Genomic DNA, 19,827 nt, shown 5'->3' on the forward strand with positions numbered 1-19,827 from the left:
GCTGTAGGAGGGACCAGGACCTCTTTGTTTTGTGAAAGCTAAACATTCCCACTGTCCCTGAATGCAGCCATTAGCAGAGCACAGCTCTTTTTATAAACAGTGTATGAAAGGTTATAAACAAAGCCAGGGAAGTATATGTAAGGCTGGAAATAAGGCTATTTTGGGTCTACCTTTAGTTTAAACTACTGTTACTGACATTACTAACACCACAGCATTTTTTCTGATTGGTATATTTTATCTTTGTTCCTCCTAGCAAGAAAACAGAGACTAAACAAATGGAAAAAATCACTCATCTGGAAGCTCTGATGTTTAGTGCTGTGCTGGAGAGCTGTGTGGATCAACTTACAATTCTTGGATATATCATGCCAGTTCCACACGAGGACAAGAATGTATGTGCCACTGCTTAAAAAGATTTCTTTTTTTTGTTTTGTTTTGTTTTTTTTTGGTCTTGGCTTTATATCTTTTACCAGCATTTAAAAAAAATTAACTCAAATATATTTACCGAGATTTATGGGTGAAGAAACACAATAAAAATGACCTAATTTCAATATTCATACTGCAGCATCACTGAGAAGCTTTAGTCAAGAATTTGTGCAAAGGACCCTACTGATCAAAGATGAGGTTTCTGAGATTGTAATTTTAAAATCTTAGTGGTTATACAACAAGCAAAGAATTGGGGAAAAGAAAGAAAAACATATGTAGGGTCTTCTGCAGATAAAGAGGTATTTTAAAAATAGAAACCTATAGGTTATTTCAAAGTACTCAAAACCAGGGTAATTATATTCCTCTCTAAGTCCATGCCAAAGTTCCTTTCGTTCCCACAATGTATTAAGAAAAATGTACTTCAAAATATATTAGTAATTACCCCTTCTCAGTGACCATTAATTATTAATTGATTTCTAATCGGCATCATAACTAAGAAGGTTAGGATGGGCAGAGATATGGAAAACAGAGAATTCCTAATGCTCAGGCAGGGGTTTGTTGCTGTGGAAGAAGGTGCTGTGACATATCTAGTAGATATGAGACATAGGAGTCAGGATGGACCATCCTGAGGGGTAAATGGCTCTAAGTGCTATGGTCTGTAAGTGGCACAGCAGGCTCGTTCCAGTTTCAGCAGGTGTGAAATCTTTTTAAAATGAACTCAAGAAAAAAGTTCCCGACCAGGATGGAAACAAAAACTGGGATCTGAGTTTGGACACCTAATGATGTTCACTCTATCTAATGTACCACTTAAGAATACCAGAGGAAGTTAAATCATGTTTTTCTACATACTTTCTTTCCATATTACCTTTTCAAAAAGCCCATGTCGAAGCCGCAGCAGCAGCTGGAGTTAAAGTGAATTTCAGGGTGGGAACAATGCTGAGACTGTGCTATAGAGGGCACTGCTCCCCTGAAAGACTCTTGGGAGCCGGCCTCAATGCTCCCAGAGGATGCTTCTCCCTCTCTTATGTGCCAGCAGTAGAACAGAGACAAAGAGCATATCTCTGGGACAGCAGTTGTCCTCTTCAGACACACAGACTCAGGCTGATAGACCTACTGAGGGTACACGTAAATTATAGAGAAGACACCTTTGCTTTTCTCTTCAATCACAGATACTCATTTTCACCAAGTCACTTCTTAGAACACAACTTTCTCACAGGTTATAACCCTACTTATGCTTTTAAAGATGTGAAAACAAATCAAGGAGGAAACAATTTAGAAACAAGAAAATGGCTTAGGGAAGCTATTTGCTAACTTTGGTGCTCTGTAATTTGCTACTCCTCCCTGTTTCTCAGTTTACGTTTGGCTGCTTTCATTGTATTTGTACAAGAGCTGTACTTGCAAAGTACCCTGGAGTTCTATCAGGCAGACAAATCAATGGCATCTTCAAAGAATGACATGTAAATTTCAGTTGATGACATTTTTGAGAGGGCTAATCACAGTGTTGGCCAGCACCTCACTGATTTTCGGGATGGGATGCTCTTGCACATTGCTTCACACAGTGCATGCCCCAGAGGGAGGCAGCCTTCCTATTTGCTAAATTTTGGGCAACAGACAAGCACTTCAGAGACTACATAGATGGTAACACATGCAGTTTACAAACTTCTTGCTTTTACATATTCATGTGTTAGTTACTAGTGTGTAAGTCCCTAGTGTTTACTACCAACCAGACAACCCAGTCATTGCCTGTCTTGAACTTTCCTGGACATAAAAAAGTCTATCAGAACATTCATAAAATCTACATGATATTAAATCAGTTTGTTTGCCAAAATTAGTTCTTTCTGAAGTACAGTTGTCACCAATCAGCTATTTAAGCCATTTTTTTACTAATTAACAATGCAATTTTCATTGGTCTGTATATGCTTTGCATGGGATTAATTTAATGTAAATTTAACAGTCCACATATTAAGCACATAGTCACTTTCCCTCCTCCTGTAGTCGTTGATGAGTCAGGCACTGCCAGAGGCTGATCCATCCCAATGCAGAGTTGTCCAAAACACTCAGCATGAAGCAGTCCCTTGCCATGTCCTCACAGCTGCAGCAGCACCTCAGACCTCTGACACAGCCTTGCCTGACAAGTAACTTTTTGGAAGTACTCCTGGCATCCACAGTTGCTGCCCTGATCACTTGTTTTAACTCTGCCCTCTGCTCTGCTGGCACAAATGTGTGTGTGGTTGTGGAAGGATCTGGACTGAGAACTGGTGCTGCTAAAAATAACTTTTTTTTTTTTTTTTTTTTTTTTTTTTTTTTTTCTTTTTGCTGGAAAATGTTTCATCACAGTGAGTTCTCTGTCTGCTTCCCCAAGCAGCCGGGGTGGGGAGCAGGCAGCTGTGGACAGGGATGGGGCTGGCAGAGTCTGTGTTAGCTGCAGTCAGCAGTGTTGTTATAAAGTGTTCAGCCACAGAAATGCTGGTAGGCAGGCAAGAAAATGTTCTCTTTTCATGTCCCAGTGTATACACCTGCATTTCATCCATAACACATAAAACAGAGACTTTCCTAGAAGCAAGGGCTTAGCTGATTTATAGTGTGCTTTTGCATTTTTGGGGGCTTTTCCTTTTCTAATGAAATTGTACTCAGTCACAAGATACCTTTCCATGAAGGAAAGAGCTGCCAATATTTTGAATTTTTTCTTTGAATTCATGTTATATTTCCTCTGCTGTTACTCTCAAAAAACCTGCTAAGCTGATAGCAGACAGAAAGTCTATCACCTTTATTTCCACACAGCTCTAGTTATAGCAATAATATTGGGAAAAGTAGGGAAAAGTTGTGGTGACAGGCAGTGGTAAATATCTAAGACGGAGAGAAGGAGAAATAGGCTAACAATCTTCCAGTTTGTAAAAACTGCTGCAAAAAGAGGAGGGAACAACTTGTTCTCTGTGCCTACAGAGACCAGGATAACAAGCCAGGGATTCAAATGCTGTTGAGGAGAAAAAACTTTCTTATGGTAAAGAAAGTTGTGAGGTGCTGGCACTGTAGTCTTCACTGCTGGAGATCATTAAGAATGTCAGATTAAGAACAGTCTGAACCATCATCTCCTGGAGTGGATGAACTCACATTTTAGGCCTTTCCTAGTCCAAGACTTTGGGACTTTTGAGCCCATAAACTTCCCTGAGCTACACTGTGCGCTCAAATCTAACCAACAGAAATGGTTCTGATCTTCTGCTCTTTGCAGAATGTAACATGCACTATCAGCTGCTCTCAGTATAGCTCCATTCTAGTTTATTACTAACCTTCCTTCCTCTCACATAATGTTGCAGAGGGTTTAGTTCTGCTGTACAATGTGCAAGCAGGTCTCTCTTATTCCCTTCCCCACTTCCCTTATTCTCTTATTTCCCTTATGTCCTTTCATTCCCATCCAGAAAATGAAAAAAATTATCCAGGAGGAGCTGGATATTAACTCCCCAGAGCTTATGTCAGCAGAACAAGAGAGTGGAGAAACAGTTACCTCCACAGCCCTGAAAAACACTGAACAGCAGGAGGAGAAAACTGAAGATCAGAAAAATACTCAGCAGTCTCCCAAGAGCTCCAAGAAACGCACCACTCAGGCTGCAAAGAAGCTTAAAAAAATTTATGCTGACAGGTGAGTGAAGCACCTGTGAGGGATCCTCAGAGCTGTAAAATTCTCAGTCTATCTCTTGAAAGCAAAAATACAAGTTCCTCTCTCTCCCACTGCCTGAGTAGTTCAGTCTCTGTCTGGAAGAAGCTCCTCTAAGAATAGCAGTGGTATCCTTCAGAGACCATTTTGTTCTGGCCTTTGCTTGCCTCTGGATGCTACCTAATGACAAGCAGTTTATTCTGAAAGGAGCTGTAAAACATTACCCTGTTGATAATTATTGTCTAGGTAGAAACCATGCCAGGCACTAATCAGTGCTCATGTTCTAGTACATGGAGTCAGGTTCCTTTAGCAGATCCCAGATGCAAAGGGAGATCTGAGCTTTACTTTTTAACTCGGTCATTCTGCAGGACACACAGAGCTTCTGTGGCATTTAGGCATTAAAGAAAAGGTAATGTAGATAAAGATTTTCTTTCTTTTTTTAAAACAAGCTTTATTCCTGCACTTAAACCAGTGCCTTGATTTGTAGAAATACCAGAAACCTGTAGTTTTAAAGAGATAATGGAGCAAAATGCTCAGTATGCATTTTTCTGCATCCTGGCTTCTGTTATTTAATGTCATTTCAACAATGGGTTTAAGATTCTAACACAACTGGAGAAAACACAGCTAAAGTGTAAATGCCCCATGCATCATGACATTAAATAAACTGCACAAACCCATGTATTGCATCACCAGGTCTCATTTTCCAAGATCCACATGTCATCACTACTGCAGGCCAGCAGCCTTCTTAATGGCAGCATGTCTGGCACAGCATGGGTATGTTTGTGCCTCTGCAACTTCCCAGAGTAGCATGCAGAGCAGCATTTTAAAATTATAAACTTAACCAACTCCTAATACTGAGTTCTCCAGATGTACAATAAGCAGATACCATGGGAGAAGCACTCCTGAGTTTGATAGGACATAAGACTAGAAAAGGGACCTTTTATTTCCTTACATTTTACTGTAAACAGTAATGGATAAAAGTGCCAGACACTGTACTACCAGCACCTGCAAAGTATTGTTGTGTTCCTTTTCTTCCTGGCAGGCAGTATGCAAGTGATGTAATTACAATCACTATTAAAAATATGGAGGAATTGGGAACATTTAGTAGCCTAACAGATGCTAATGAGAGAGAGAAGGCAAAAAAGAACAAGTTTTATGACATCGTCATCAGGTCAGTGTTGTGTATAGTTCTTCCCTGTTTAAATGCTCAGGACATGCTGAATAGGAAATAAAACCCAATACAACAAAAATACAGAAGGGATACTTTTTAAGACTTGAATTATTTGGTTTTCTCTGCAAATTGCAATTTTTGCTGCTTGTAAAGAAACAGTGGATGGTCTGATACTGATCTGAGCTAGGAATTGCCTGAGCTTTGACCACGGTGAACACCAGTGGCTATATTAGTGCAAATGCCTCATTTCAATTAAAACATAATGTGATGCAGGAGCTCCTTGATCTTTAACTCCTGTCTCCAGTGAAAGCCAGAGCAGCAGAGAATCTGTTCAAATCGGGGCCAGCAACATATGGCCTTTAGGTAGTCTAATGCCCAGGAGAATCTGCTCTGACCCACATGCTAATAGGCTCCCTTTTCCCAGCAGCAATGAGGGGATAGCACAGATGGTGACAAGTGTCTTATTTAAGGTTAATCCACCAGCCACTGTGCTGTGATTCTCTTCTGTCCCAAATCTTTCAGGGTACACATTTGTTATCATCTCGGCTCAAACTGGTGATTTCTTAGCTCAAGCTTTTGAGTTCTAAAGGTTGGGTGTTTTTTTAATGTGTAAAGCTCTGGTTCAATCCCAAGACTATCAGAGAGAATTGCAGTCATCAGACAAATATTTGACCACTTTAAAACTACCTCAGTGTAGCAGCTCAGGCCCATCTTTGAGGGTGCACAGCAAAACTGTTCTCAGTCATGATTTATTAGGAATCTCAGCTACTAGAACTACTCTTGTGGTGGCTCAGGGATCTGCCTCCAGGGTAAATCCCCAGCTTCAGTGGAATGTGTGACTTCAAGAATGAAACCCAACTTCTCCAAGGGATTTATTGTTTATCCATGGAAGGGACAGAAAGCAAGAATGAGATTAGCAATTGGCTGTGCAGTAACTATCCAATACTGAAAGGTAGAAGAGACAAATTATAATCAGAAAGGACATAATCCTTTTTTATCCCCTTCTGTCAATAATATCTAGCCATGTTGTACTATACATTATTTTCATGGAATGAACTTGATCTGTCTTTCAAGATAACAAATACTTGCCTGTTTTTGTGTAAATGCACTGCTCTGAAAGCCATCTGCAATGAGATGATGGGACTCCTTATCAGGAGCTTTTGTTCATCAGTCACCCAGATAAGGACTCTGAAAATGAAATGCATGTGTGATTGTAAGGTTGGAATAGGATACAAAGTTTCAGGGGCCAACTATAGTATTTACTGGTTTTAAAACTAATCATAAGCACAAAAGTTTAGAGAAACACTCTGAGTGAAATAAGATAATACCTAGAATATTTACTGCATCTGTTTTGCATGAACACTTCTCTAGCTTTTGGTCTTCATTCAGGTCCCTTCATGGATCTCAGAACCTGAGGCAGTATTCTTTTGAAGATTTTAGGTCTAATATGAAAGAAGCAACATTCTCATACACATAATAACAGAATTTGTTACTATCTTCTGCCCAGGCTTCTTTCTGCACAGAGTCACAGATATTTTTGCCTAAATGTAGAAATTGTGACTCAATGACCAGCATCTTCTCTCTCCATTATAGTATTATAAATCATCCTCAAATCCATTCCAGACTTTCAATAAGAGCATCCCCTGGTTTTTTTTTTGCTTGTTCTCATCTCCCTGGCTCAGTCTGTGCACCTCTTCTTTCAGGATTTACTGATGAAGTCAGTAGTTTTGGTGAGAAGTCTCTGTTTATCTTACCAGAATGCATCAGGAGACAGGAAGTTCCCCTTCTAGGTAAACAGCTCTTGTCTTTTTTTTGATATATTTAAGTGATTGTATTTTCCCACTTCAGGGAGGAAAAAGGAAAGAAGGAGATAAAGGCACTCCAGAAACAGCTGCAAGATGTCAAGAAACAAACTGATAGAGACCTTCAGGTGAGAGCACTTAGCACTGGGCATCTCGCCAGGGGGAAGCCTGTTAGGAAGCTGACCTCTGCTGCCCAGGAACTAGCACTCAGGCCATGGCCATACACAGTGAGTAGAGAGGTAGAACAATCACAATAAAAATTTGTATTTGGAATAACCCCTCTAAGGACTTCATGAGCAATGTCTGATGGTTTTCAAATGGAAGCTCAAAATGATCATAGTCATGACAGAATTAGAATATCCCAAAATCTCTGCTGGGAGTAACAAAGCACAGATACCTGCAATCAGTAAGAAAGAGGTTATCTGCAGATAACAGTACCTAAGGTTCTGTCATACTCAGTCATGGCAGATCATTTGGCACAGCAGGAAGTGTGCCAATGGGACTATCTATCTACTTATTATAGGAGCAGGCAATTTTTCTACCTACATTTTCATCAGGGGAAAGTGTAATTCTATTAATCTATTTTTCTAGGTTTCCAGACACCAGAAAATCCCAAACATGCCTACACAAGGGCAGATCAATGTTATTGCACATATGCTGTCAACTTAATCTTTCTGGAAAGCTTCAGCCCTTCTGTCTGCATCATGCAAAGGGTGTGTGCATGCACAGTAAATATGGGGCATTCTGGAAATAATCAGACTTCCTACACAAGTGCGGATCAATTGAATGGCTTATCACTGGTCACTTTGATGCTCACCAGACAGCTCAGACTTGATGCTCATTCAACATGGAAATGCAGCCTGGCTCTGCTGAGGCAGGAGATATGTGATAGCAAACAAGCAGAAGGCAAGCTGGGGCAGAACTTACAGGGGCTGGGGAAAGGAACAAGAATCTGACACTTGGTTCAGTAGTGAGCAAGAGGACAGCAAGGGCATCTAAGGAAAACATTGATGTCTCTGAGTTTTGTCTTTGGATAAAAGTGTGGACAGTAATCAAGCCAGGATATGGTTGACTACAGAGAGGAATTTTAAGGCCCAGACATGCTGGTGAAGTTTGGTTTGTAGAACACAAAGGTTTTGTGTTGGATGCATATGCAGTGGAGAGTTTAATTGTAAATAAGGGACAGTTGTAAAAACATGAGGGACCTATTTGCTTCTCACACTGTCTCTTCTCAGTCAGACTCAGGCTCCTGGGAAGTTCCTGCTCTCCCACTCCCCAGGCTGGTGATTATGTTGAGGTAGTTCTCTGTGTGGTGCTCTTCAAACCTCACCAAGTGCACACAATATACGTAGCCAGTCCTGGTACCTTCCCAGGGGCTGTAATCATCCTGCCTTGTACCAGCAGCAATGTTCTGGCACTCTGCAGTCAGGCCCACTTCTCTGTGTCCTGCCCTGCATGTTTCCTACCTCCTGCAGTCATAAAAATGTGTGTAGCTCCCATCCTGAGAGGGGGCTCTTCTTTTTTGTCCTCTCAGTGCTAATTCAGTTCTTGGGCTTTGTCTCATCAAATGGGATTTGCACTCATCTGGGATTTTTTTCTAATATTTCAAGCTTAAAAGTCCTTTTCTGAGCTTCCTTATAGTTTCAGCTTTGATAACAAATCAAAGACAAGACTACTTTAAAGTACTGCTTTCCTCCTGTGCCAAAAATAATGGTGTCTGACTGTGTCTCCCAAGGGAGAATAATTTCTATTTGCTTCATATGGGATATTCCCATAGGCAGTTTTACAGACACTTGCATGATTTGTCACCTTGCCAGCTAATTAAAAATAAAAATACAGCCTCACTGAACTTTGGAGTACTTTTGAACAACAATAATAATGCCAGACCTGTAGATAAAAGCCTGCATGGCTGAGAAAACAAAAGCGAGCAAATCTAATCCTGGAACCAGAAAAACACGGCCTTTGTCTCACTCATGTTGCTATGAATTTGTATTTTCAGCCTTTCTACCTCTTAATAAGATGCTAATTAATAGTGTGTTAGCCTGCTCAGCCCATTTTTGTTTCTAATGGAACACAAATCAAATGCTAAATGTTCTTTTTTATTTTGTTTTCTTTTGGAAAGCATGGATGTCTCTAAGGAGCTGAAATGGTGCATCTGGTTTTGCTCTTACCTGTCTGTGCAGGAGCAGCACTGGTAGCTCAAGTTTGGCTGCAGGGGGTCTGTTTGCTGCTGCAGTGTTTATTTTCTAGTTTCTATAAAAATACTTACTTTCTCTGGATTCCTGGTCAAGTAAAAGCAGTCTGTGCAGGTTTTGAAACAGATTAAAATCATAGAGGATTATACGGCTTAACATTAAATTTTAGGAATGTAAAATTTAGCATTCCTGCATTGCTCTTCACCTGAAGACTTTTTATGTCCTGCAGGTTTTGTGGTGTACTCATTTTATACATGTGTGCAGGTAGTGGTGTCATTTTGTTACAAGCAGTAATATTACAGCTACCAAACAGATAGAAATCCAAATCATGGCATCACAGTACCAGTGATAATATGTCTGTAACTTTAATTCTTTGTCAGTTGTCATAACACACCCAGATCCACTGTATCAGTGCATCACTCAGTCATGGCCTTTAGTAGTAAAATTAAAACCCATTGTGTTTCTTCCCTTTTCCTCTCCTAGGAGGACAAAGGCATCAATGGATTGTTCAGTGGAATGTTTTAAACAAATATACACACACACAGGTGCATGTTTCTACTGGAGATATGCACAGTAAAAAGCACAAGGTTTGTGATGGTCCTGAGCTTCACTGCTGGCAGAACCCCAAGGAGCACTGCAGGACCTGGTGCACTAGATCCAAACCTGGCTCCAGAGTGGCAGGATTTTCCACAGGAGTGCTGCTGCCAACAGGTCTGTTCCCTCTGCCAGCAAACTGCCCCTCCTGGGGCTCTCCTGCAGCTGCTGCCACGGGTGCTGAACTGGCCAAGGGCTGCAGAAGCTGTTCTGTCCTCACCAGGTGACAGCCAGCCTTGCTGTCCCTTGGGCACAGACATTCCTTGAGGGTTTTCTGGAGCTGGGAGAGTGATGCAGGCAAAGCTTTACTGAAGTGCCTGCAGAGCTGCCTGTTGTGGTTTCAGGGGAGTGAGCCCAGGCTGCAGCAGGTGCATGGATCCAAGCACATCTCCAGGCCCTGCAAGTTGAGATGCTGCAGCTGCCAGAAGAGCCTTGAGCTCTAAGCAAGGCAGAGCAGGGGCCTCTGTCAGCACAGAGCACAACACTCCTTCCCCTGCCAAATGGGCAGCATTGGACTGCTGGAGAATTCCTCAGACTGTTTACTCCTGTGGGCTATTTTTGTAACCAGCTGTATTTTATGACTATAAACACTAACTGCTGTGGAAGAGCTGGGAGATCTTGGTGGCATTTACAAGAGAGATAAATCAAAGTAAATGAAAACACAGAAGTGTGGATAAGGTCTCCAGCTAAGTGCAGCTGCTTTTGCAGCCAAACAGCATCTGTGGGGAAGACTCCTGTGGCACCAGGTGACAGCAGACAAGCCCCTGAGCTGATGTCTGTGAGCTGAGAGATCAGAGAAAATCAGCTTGTTTACCTGCTTGTGAAGCAGACTGGCTCCTGACAACTATTTCCTGCGGTTTGATCTTGGTGTCTGCCAGTTTTCTGATAGTTTTGGACACGAGGGATGATTTGGTTTGGCAGATTCAACGCTGAAGTCATCCCAAATAAGCAGCCCAGAGATTTACTGCATCAGCTATGAAAGTGTTCCATGTCCTGGCGTGGACCTTTGTTATGACAAACCAGAATGAATAAATATTAACTCACTTTCCCAGTTACTGTCCCTGAAGTTCAGGGAACGGCACACTCTGCAGATGGTACCCACAGCCTGTGGGCATTTACTGCTGCATTTACTACCCTCAGCCAAATGCCAAACGTGCCCCAGCTCTGCTCACCAGATCCTGCAGCTCTCAGGCCCTCATGCCTGCAGCCAGCTTTCCCTGGCCAGGCAGATACTGCTGTAAGCCACCAGTGGGTTTTGCATTTCACTTCCCGTCTGCTTTGGATTGTGTAACCAAGCCCCCAGACTCCCACCTCCAACCAGGATGTTTTACAGCACCCCAGACCAAATCCAAACCACAGACATGCCATCCAGTGGAGAAAACAACAGAGCACATGGGCCCCCATCCCAGCCTGGGGCACAAGAATCAAAAGCACTTTCTTCTTTACTAAAATGTGAAATGAAAAAGAAAATAACCTCATGAGAAATTCATGCTCTGCCCCAACTCTCTGAGTACTTTGTAACCTAGGCTGAACCTGTATTTTGTGGCCAGTTTGCAGATCTTTAGAAGATCTTTCCTGATCCTCAGCGCCACAAAAAGTTGTGGGTTTGTTTTTTTTTTTTTTAATTAGCATCTCCTCAGTCTCTCTGCTGAGACACAATTTCACTATGACCCAGGAAGATAATCTCAAAATAGAGTGGTACACTCACATCCCCTGTCTACTGACCAGGAACACTCCTCCTCCCAATGGCCACCAAAATTCCATGCCAGAGAAAATAAAGGCCATCACCAGAAACCTTAATAAAGCACAAACAGCTCATGTCTGTAGCTGTCTGCAGTCACATGATGATATGGCCATAAAAATAATATCTGGTGTTTGAAACCTTCAAAAACATGTGAGCATCCTTGGATTCACAAAACAGCATTAGCCAATACCCTAGTTATCCTGAGCTTCATAAAAACTTGGACAACTCTGCTATTGGTATGTATGACAGGGGGTGCAGAAGGAAGGAGTTTCCTTTTAACTGTTCCAAACTGTTCTTATAAGGAGACCTTTTCCAAATGAGTCATGCTGCAAGGGCTTTCAAACACAGCACTATTGAGCTGGCTTCTTCCTGTGGCATTTTTCCATGTTTACACAGCTAAGGAATGTGAGGTGCTTCAGAGACAAGATATGTGCATTTCAAAGAATGCCAGCACTGTGGTATTTCATCTTCAGCTGTGGAGGTTTGGCTGATGGATATCAAACCCACCACAGCATGGCAGGGAAGCAAAGAAAAAGGCTGTAGTGGAGCAGTTGGGTGCATTCACATTGATCTTGCATAATTACACAGGAAGCTTTGATGACCTTTTTAACTCGATAAAAAAGTCTTCATTTTACAGGCATTTGACCCAAGTTCCAACCCCAGGGTAATGAACCTTTATCTGTTATTCAAATAAATTAATCTAAAAAGAGTAACAAAACAACAATCCCAAATAAAGAAAAAGCACTTTGCTTTCTGAGTATGCTTCAAAAGCTGGACAAACCACTTAGGATTCTTGCCTATGGGAGAACTCTAGAGAACAGAAAACTTAACTTTCTGCCACAGGAAAGCTCAGCTCCATTGCAAAGCAAGGCATGGGAAAGGTTGGGACCTCATAGCCAGCTTTTCCTTGCCACTGCTTCCTTGCCCTGGGTGTATGTTTTCATAATGAAGTGGGCACCATCTACCTGGTAAGATTTCAAGAAAGAACTGTTTGAAAATATGAGCAAGACAGGATTCAATTTGCACTTGTTCCTAAGGCTGTGTTTATACAGTTGCTGCATAACTAGAAAAAAAATAAACCCAAGGAATAGAGTATACTTTAGGATAACAAACTTAGGCTTTTGTGGGGCTGAGCCATTATCCTCCTCCTACAGATGCTCACTCACTGACATGGTCTAATGCAAGGTGTTAGTAAAAGTAAAGCCTAACTTTAAGCGGTTAAAATTATTTGGGGTTTTTTTTTTCCATATTTATCCTAAGCCTGACTGAATCAATTTCTTGACCAGAGAGCAGGCCTGCCTTCTTTGTCCCCCTCTGTTCCTCACTCTGCCCTTTCCACTGATGGATTTGTTGCTGTCTATATGGGTCACAGATCAAACTAACCTTTGAAATGCTCCTTGAAATGGAGCAATATTCAGGGAAAGTGAAGGCTATACCTTTGTCTCTTCTGACCTTTTCAGGGGGTGGAGAGATTAAGAAATGGTGAGCTGACCTCAGTCTCCAGTCTTGCTTTTGTGCTGCTTTTGTCTCCACTAGAACCGAGATGAGGCCATTGACCGCCTCAAAGATAAGCTGCAAGAGAACACAGCCAAATGGAATACAGAGAGCTACTACATGAAGAGAAACACAGATCTCCAGATCCACCTAACCCAGAGAAAGTGCAGCAATGCAGAGATTGCCCTGGAGAAGGAAATTCAGGTAAGCCCTGCCCCATGGCTCATACTGGAAGGCATCTCCATCTAGTAAGGGAAGAGCCCTTCCTTGCTCCCCAGATACCCCCTCTGTTCTCCACTATAGTCACCAGCACAGCTGGTGTTTGAACTGGATCAGGAAACTCGATGGGGTTAGGCACCTTTATCTCTTCTATTGTTTCTGTGTATGATGCTGCAAACAGCCACAACAAGGATGGCATGGCTTTAGGAGACAGGGGATGCTTAAAGCAATGCAAATCAGACCCAGAAGTATATCCAAAGGGGTGGTAACAAAGGTATTAGCAACCTGAGCTCCCAGCAGTGCCCCCAGTGCAGATGATACAGATACAGCTGCTTGTGTGGCCATAAGGTGAACTGGACTAGAAAACTGTTCTGGTTTTGCAAACATCTTTTTTTGACTGATCAAGGTCTGATCTAATTGTCCATTTTTCATGGATAGCCCAGGAGCAAGGACTGCCTTGGCTGATATTATCACTGGAAAAAAATGTCTGTGGACTATACAGAGCTCCAGCACTTTTACTCAGCTTTCAGCAGCAATGTGTGCACACACATAGACACCAACATTGTCTCACATGTGTTCTGTCTGCTCTGATCACAGAATTTGAAGAGCAAAACTGATGACGAGATTCAAGTCCACACGGAGACTGAAAATTTCCTTACGCAACAATATGAGGTATGTGTGACTGTCAGCTAATGTTTAAAACAGCAACCTATAAACACCATATCATTGATTAGTGCCTAAAGGGAAACAGTTATTGCTCCATCAAATGTACCAGGTTCATGACTGCTGCAGTTTGAATGATACTTGTTCTCAAAAATTAATTAACACAGCTCTCCCAGGCTTGGGATTTACTACATATAGATATATTTCCTTAAATTATGGGTTCATGTAATGAATTACATTGTTTATTCAGGTGTCATTCCTGAGAGAGGATTTTTCCTCTCTCAGACAGTTGTATTTGGAATTTTATTTAGACCCTCCTTGGTAGTCGCTGGGGCTGCCAGCATCCCAGCAAAGAGACCAGAGTAAGGGCAACAGCTTCAGAGACCCAAGGGCTGCATAGAGGAGAGAAAGACTGAAGAGGGAATGACACAAACTGCCAGTCCAGTTGGCCAAAAGGCCAATCCAGGAAGAATTGAGGTTGGATCATTGCTAACCCACAACTATGGTACACATTTTCAGCAGCATGAATGTCCTTGTGGTGTTGATTCAGAGGTTCATTAACATTGAATAACTTCATAATTAATAATTCTGCAAAGCCTCACATAAATGGTATGATGGGAAGAAAACCTGGACTATTGCAGGATACCTGATGTAACTGCTAGTACAGAATTTAATAGGAGATAAGAGGTTTTTAAGAATGTAATTTGAGTGCAAAGCAGTGCTGTATCTTGTGAGCAATAGAACAGTGTGCTCTGCACCCCAGAGCTTTGGTCTGATCAATGCTCCCAGTGAGAGGGCTGCTCAAGTACATGCTGAGCCTGGCTGACCTCCAGCAGCCAGCCCAGCAGCAGCCCCTCAGTGCTCAGACAGCAGCTGGTGGCTTTGCAGGGGCCGCAGACAGGAGGATGACCATGCCCTCCATCCCCCTTGTGTGTCCAGCTGTGATGCTGTAATGAGATTGATGCTTTTCCTCAGATTATTTTTCCATGGAAGCAATCACAGTGGTTGCTATGGAGAAGTTATTGGTGAATAGGAGGAAGTCATCTGGGTGACTGTTTCAGAAACACCTGCCCTATTCATGAACACAAAGCCAAGCTCACAACCTGAAATAGCGTGAAGTGCTGTCCCCTGGGACCTTATTCCTGGTGTGCTGAACTTAATCCAGAAAGTGGGTAGGGAGTCAGGCAGAGGATAAAAGTTCTCCCACTGACAAATTGTGCTTTTTAACCCCCCTCCTTCTGTACACACGCAAAGAATGGCTTCTGGCTGTCACTTGCTTCATCAGGACTGGCTGCACAAAACTAGCCTTGCAGTAATTTATGAGTAGTCTTAGGGGTTTGATCCTTTCAAGATGAGAAGGAAACACTGACCATGCACAATTTACAGGACTCTCACCACCATCCTGAAAGCAGGCCATGTAATAGTAGCAAACCACTTACCTGTGCACTCTTTGCACCATGCTGAGCACCCTTCTTTCTCCATGCAGAAGGTGAAAGAGAAGCTGGAATACTGGATGGAGAAGTATAAAACAGACACTGCTGCAAAAGATGAAGAAATGGATGATCTAAAAGCATTAAGGGCAGAGAACTTGGAAACTATGCAGAAATTTGCCAAAGAGGTAAGACATCAGCAGCATCTCAATATCCAGCCATGCAAAATTGCATTGGGCTTTTTCCTACTCTCATTCAGATAAGGAACAAGGACCACAGAAAAAAATCAGTAATTTTGAGGCATAGGCTGTGATTATAGCACTTGTCTTGGGAAGACAATGGCTGAGATATCATCTTCTATTTGCCACCTGTGACATCAAGGAGGGATATGATGTTTCCCCTATAGCTATTTTCAAATACCAGCAAGTAATGAGAGATCTACTGACAGCCTTTGTGTGGGGCACAGGTACTGTCCCATTCCATCATTACATCTCACCTTACTTTGCTGCCTGAGTGTGAACAGATCTGCTCCTAGGAAGACCAGAGTAATACTGGCTGAGGCTGGAAAAGGCAGCTCATCCCTTCCTGCAGACACACATTCCCAGCTGCACAGAGCTCTGTTATCAGGGAGCTGATTCTGGGTAGAACCATTCCTGCCCCACGGGGTTCTTGGTTAACTGCTGGGGTCTGATCACAGCAGAACAGCAGCACAGAATAGAGAGAAACATCTAGAAAAATGTGTGGTTTAAAACCAGAAGGAATTTACTTGTAAACATTCCTTACCATCCGTGGGCTGGAGATGATGGGATGGAGCTGGATGTTTCCCTGCTTGTGGGCTCATTTTTCACTCTGTACACTGTCATCTCAGTGTCCCAAGTGTGTTTGTACATCATCTGCTGCTTAGCCTGGGGGACCAAGTGTCCTCCCCATCTCCAGCTGTTGCTGGGGAAGCCTCAGCCAGCCATTTTACAGAGGGGATCAGGGGGTTAATTACACCCAGGCCGGGAGAGGTTTCACTTTGGCAGCAGCTCCAAGTGCCTGAGGACTGACGGTGGTAATGAGCAACATTTGCCATCTGGATTTAGGAAAGATCAAATAACAGAGATGGGGGAGGAAAACCCCCATTCACACATTATCCCTGGGCTGCTCTGGAGCTCCCTGGTGCAGAGGGATACTACAACCCACAGGTCTGAGCAGTCCTGGCAGGGCTGTGGAAAGTGTGCAGCAAGGATGAGACCTGTATAGGCAGCAGAGGGAAAGAATTCTTGCACCAGGGTCCAGGTGAGCTGTGTCCTGGCAAATGGCTGGGCACACTTAGCCCTGAAAGCTGGCCTTGCAGTTTAGGGGACATGCTTGTCATGGCTTTTACCACCCTTGTGCCTTCTTGCAGTGCCTGCTGTTCCAGACAACCATCATCATTGACCGGACAGACAAGGAGAACAAGAGAAAACAAAGAGAGCAGGAAGCCCTGGAGCAGAAGAGTGCCCTGAAGGTAAGGGGAGCAAAGCTGAGGCAGTGCTGCTCCAGCAGCAGCTGGGAGTTAATTTGTGCCACAGGCTTTGTCCAGGCAGAAAAGAACCCAAGAAAGCTGGCTGGTGTGTGGTGGCACAAGCAAAGAACAAAGCCTGTTCTTTTTACTGGGGCATGCTCAGAGCCAGCAGCTGGCTGCAGGTTTGAGATGGGAGATGAAAAGGGATCAGTCAGTCTCCTGTAAACATGTGATACAGGAAGGGTCATGGGGCAGTGCTCCTGCTTGTCCCTTGCTACCAGCAACAGGTGCCCCCAGTCTAGCTGTGGGTGCCTTTGGCACAACCAGGCCCAAAGGCTGCTGCATGGGCTGGGGGCTCCCTTCTGTGGCTGGGGAGCACAGGAAAGACTCTCCAGGCATTGAGCTGTACCACGTACCCCAGCAAGTGATTTCCCCTCAGGTCTCTCTCTCTCTCACTTCCAGGTGCAGGCCTGGTGGAAAGGCACAATGGTGCGCAGATTCATTGGCCCCTACCAGGAGCTCGAGAAGTATCTGAAGGGACAGTTAGCAGAGAAAGAAGGAGGCAAGCAAAAATCTGGAGCAAAGAAATAAGTAAAGAAAGTGGCCACAGATGTGCTCCAGGACTGCTGCTGGCCAGTGTACTGTGGTATGTCCAACAGGATAAAGTAAACCATGTAACAGAGCTTGGGCAATTCTGGAGAACACAGTTCCTGCAGACACAGTTATGGTGAAGCTGCACTAAAGATCTTACAGCTGCCCTTGTACAGCCTTTTTCCCCAGCAGAAAGGGGATTTGCCTCAAAGCAGTGAGAAACACTACATCCCCTGCAAAGTGCTTTATGGAAGCAAGACAGTAGGAGGTAAACCTCTTACCAGTCCAGTAACTCATGGGATACTCTACACCCAGAATCTCCTCTGCCAGGCCCAAAGCACCAGCCATGGCTCTGGGTCAGGCAGGGAGGCTGAGGCACCCCCAGATGGGTTCCCTCTGTGCTCTCCCTGCCTCCAGCACTGGCATCAGCTCAGCAGGGAACATGAGCAGTTTGCAAGTGTAAACACAAGTGCAGTCAGAGCAGAGAGGTTTCCATTCCCACAGTCCTGCACAGTGTCAGTGCACAGACAGAATAGCTCCATATACTTTCTGACCAAGGGGAGGAGCAAAGGGAAAAGGCAGCCAGCCATGCTGCCTACAGGAGCTGCTCTGTCACAGCCGTCCCCAGCCAGAGCCACTGCACACTGGGATGGGGCTGAAGGCAGGGAACAGAGCTGCTTCTCACTAAAAGGGAATCCTTGCTCCTCACACCTCTTGTCAGTTGACATACAGGTCTGTGCACAACCTTTGGCCTGGTTTCTGACTCTCACGTGGGAGATCATCTCAAACTATGGAGTCTGCTCTGCTCTTTGTGACCAGCCAATGCTGGACCCATCCAAACCTCCCCATGTCCAACCTGAACTGGGCCAAAAGCTCACGTGAGATGGCTGCAACCATGAGCAGAGAGGCTGTGGCTCAGAATTCTGAACAGAAGGTGCTGGTGCCTCATCAGGCAGACTTGGTTGTCGGGGAGTGCTGAAGTTTCAGATGCTCCAGACAAACCACATTAGAAGTGCCAGTGTTCCTGCTGAAGCATGGACACTTTCTTGAAACCTGAACAAATTCCCATTCCAGCACTGGTACAAATTCCCTCTCTTCCTGTGCTCCCCGTGCAGCACTAAGGGCAGGGATTGCTCCAGTTCAGGGCTGGCAGGAACAGAGCCAGGACTTACACCCCACTGCAGGAAGTGCCCCGGTGCAAACCTGGGACTTAAGTTCCTAATTTTAACTCTTTTCATATGCTGCTGACTCAGTTAATTTCACCACAGACCTGTGTTTTCTGTATGTGATGGGGGTGTTAACAGGTGGCTTGCTTGGGTGGAAGGAATGAAGTTTATCATAAAACTCTCCAGAGGCTTTGAGCTAAGGAATAGCAGGATGAGATGGAGGGCAGCAGATCTCTGCTGTTTATGTCAAACTCCAAGCACACTTCATTAATGCAACCAAACAACTGAAATCTGATGCTGGGCTGCACTTGCTTCTCAGCAGAGAATGAAGTAGCTCTGGAAACAAAAACAAAGAGGCAAACAGTGGAGCAGGGTTTTCCCATGAAAAGAACCTCAGGGGTGCAGAACCTCAGATTCCTACATGAGGCCACTGCAGGGTAGTGATGGGGGCACAGGTGTGTAACCTGAACCCTGTGACCTGCCACACACTCTGGGCTGGGGACTGTGCCAGAGTGCCACCCATCCACCTCTTCCCAGCCTCCTTGGCTGCACCAGCTCATCCCAGCTGCTCTCTGTATGCCCCCCCCCCTCCATGGAAACTGCAGCAGAGTTTGTGTCTGGGCTGTGCAGCTGCCAAGCAAACAGGCTGGCACATCCAGGGATGGGAGCAGAGTCCCAGACCCAGCACTTCTCAGGGACTGTGCCACAGTTGGTACTGCTCCGTTTTTCTAGCTGTGGAGATGGGATCAAAATAGACATCCATGGAATTTTCTGCAGGGAAATCATATGAGCTTTGGAGAGGGTTTTCTTTAAATGCAGAAGAAAGGCTGGAGATTGGGAAGCTGGTTAGGAGAAAGCTTTAGATTGAGGGGAAGAAATAAATACCTGAAGAGAGCTGGGCAGCCTTGAGAGGCAGGAGTTGAGCTGTCCCTAGTGGCTGACAGAGTAACCACGTCAGACAAAGATGCTGAAGCAGGGAAGAGCATCACAAGGGTAACACAACCAGGGAGGGTTTGTGGATCTCAGGCATTGCATTTTTATATTTTAAAAAGTAATAAAACTAGTGATGAGGAAGGATGAAAAGAGGACTAAACATTCCGGTTAAGAATAAACCTTTCAAATGCAGCAGGGTCAGCAAATAGGGGTGAGAATTTTACACTTCACACCCAAGACAGGCCAAAAGCAAAGGATGAG

At 44.0% G+C, this 19,827-nt stretch overlaps 1 protein-coding gene across 2 annotated transcripts; it reads left to right on the top strand.

The window, feature by feature from the left end:
- The first annotated feature begins 273 nt into the window (after positions 1 to 273).
- On the top strand, positions 274 to 19,760 carry DRC9 (dynein regulatory complex subunit 9). Of its 2 annotated transcripts, XM_079315026.1 has the most exons (9): positions 274 to 389; positions 3,840 to 4,060; positions 5,118 to 5,246; positions 7,095 to 7,176; positions 13,118 to 13,279; positions 13,892 to 13,966; positions 15,444 to 15,575; positions 16,778 to 16,879; positions 17,339 to 19,760. In XM_079315026.1, the coding sequence occupies exons 1-9, from the start codon at positions 276 to 278 to the stop codon at positions 17,465 to 17,467; spliced, it is 1,146 nt and encodes a 381-aa protein (XP_079171152.1). In that variant the 5' UTR covers positions 274 to 275; the 3' UTR covers positions 17,468 to 19,760. The 2 variants fall into 2 exon arrangements, with proteins under 2 accessions (XP_079171152.1, XP_079171153.1); XM_079315027.1 differs by lacking the exon at positions 5,118 to 5,246.
- Positions 19,761 to 19,827: the final 67 nt, after the last annotated feature.

Source organism: Erithacus rubecula (genome assembly GCF_903797595.1).
Source record: "Erithacus rubecula genome assembly, chromosome: 11".
Classification (NCBI taxonomy): Eukaryota; Metazoa; Chordata; class Aves; order Passeriformes; family Muscicapidae; genus Erithacus; species Erithacus rubecula.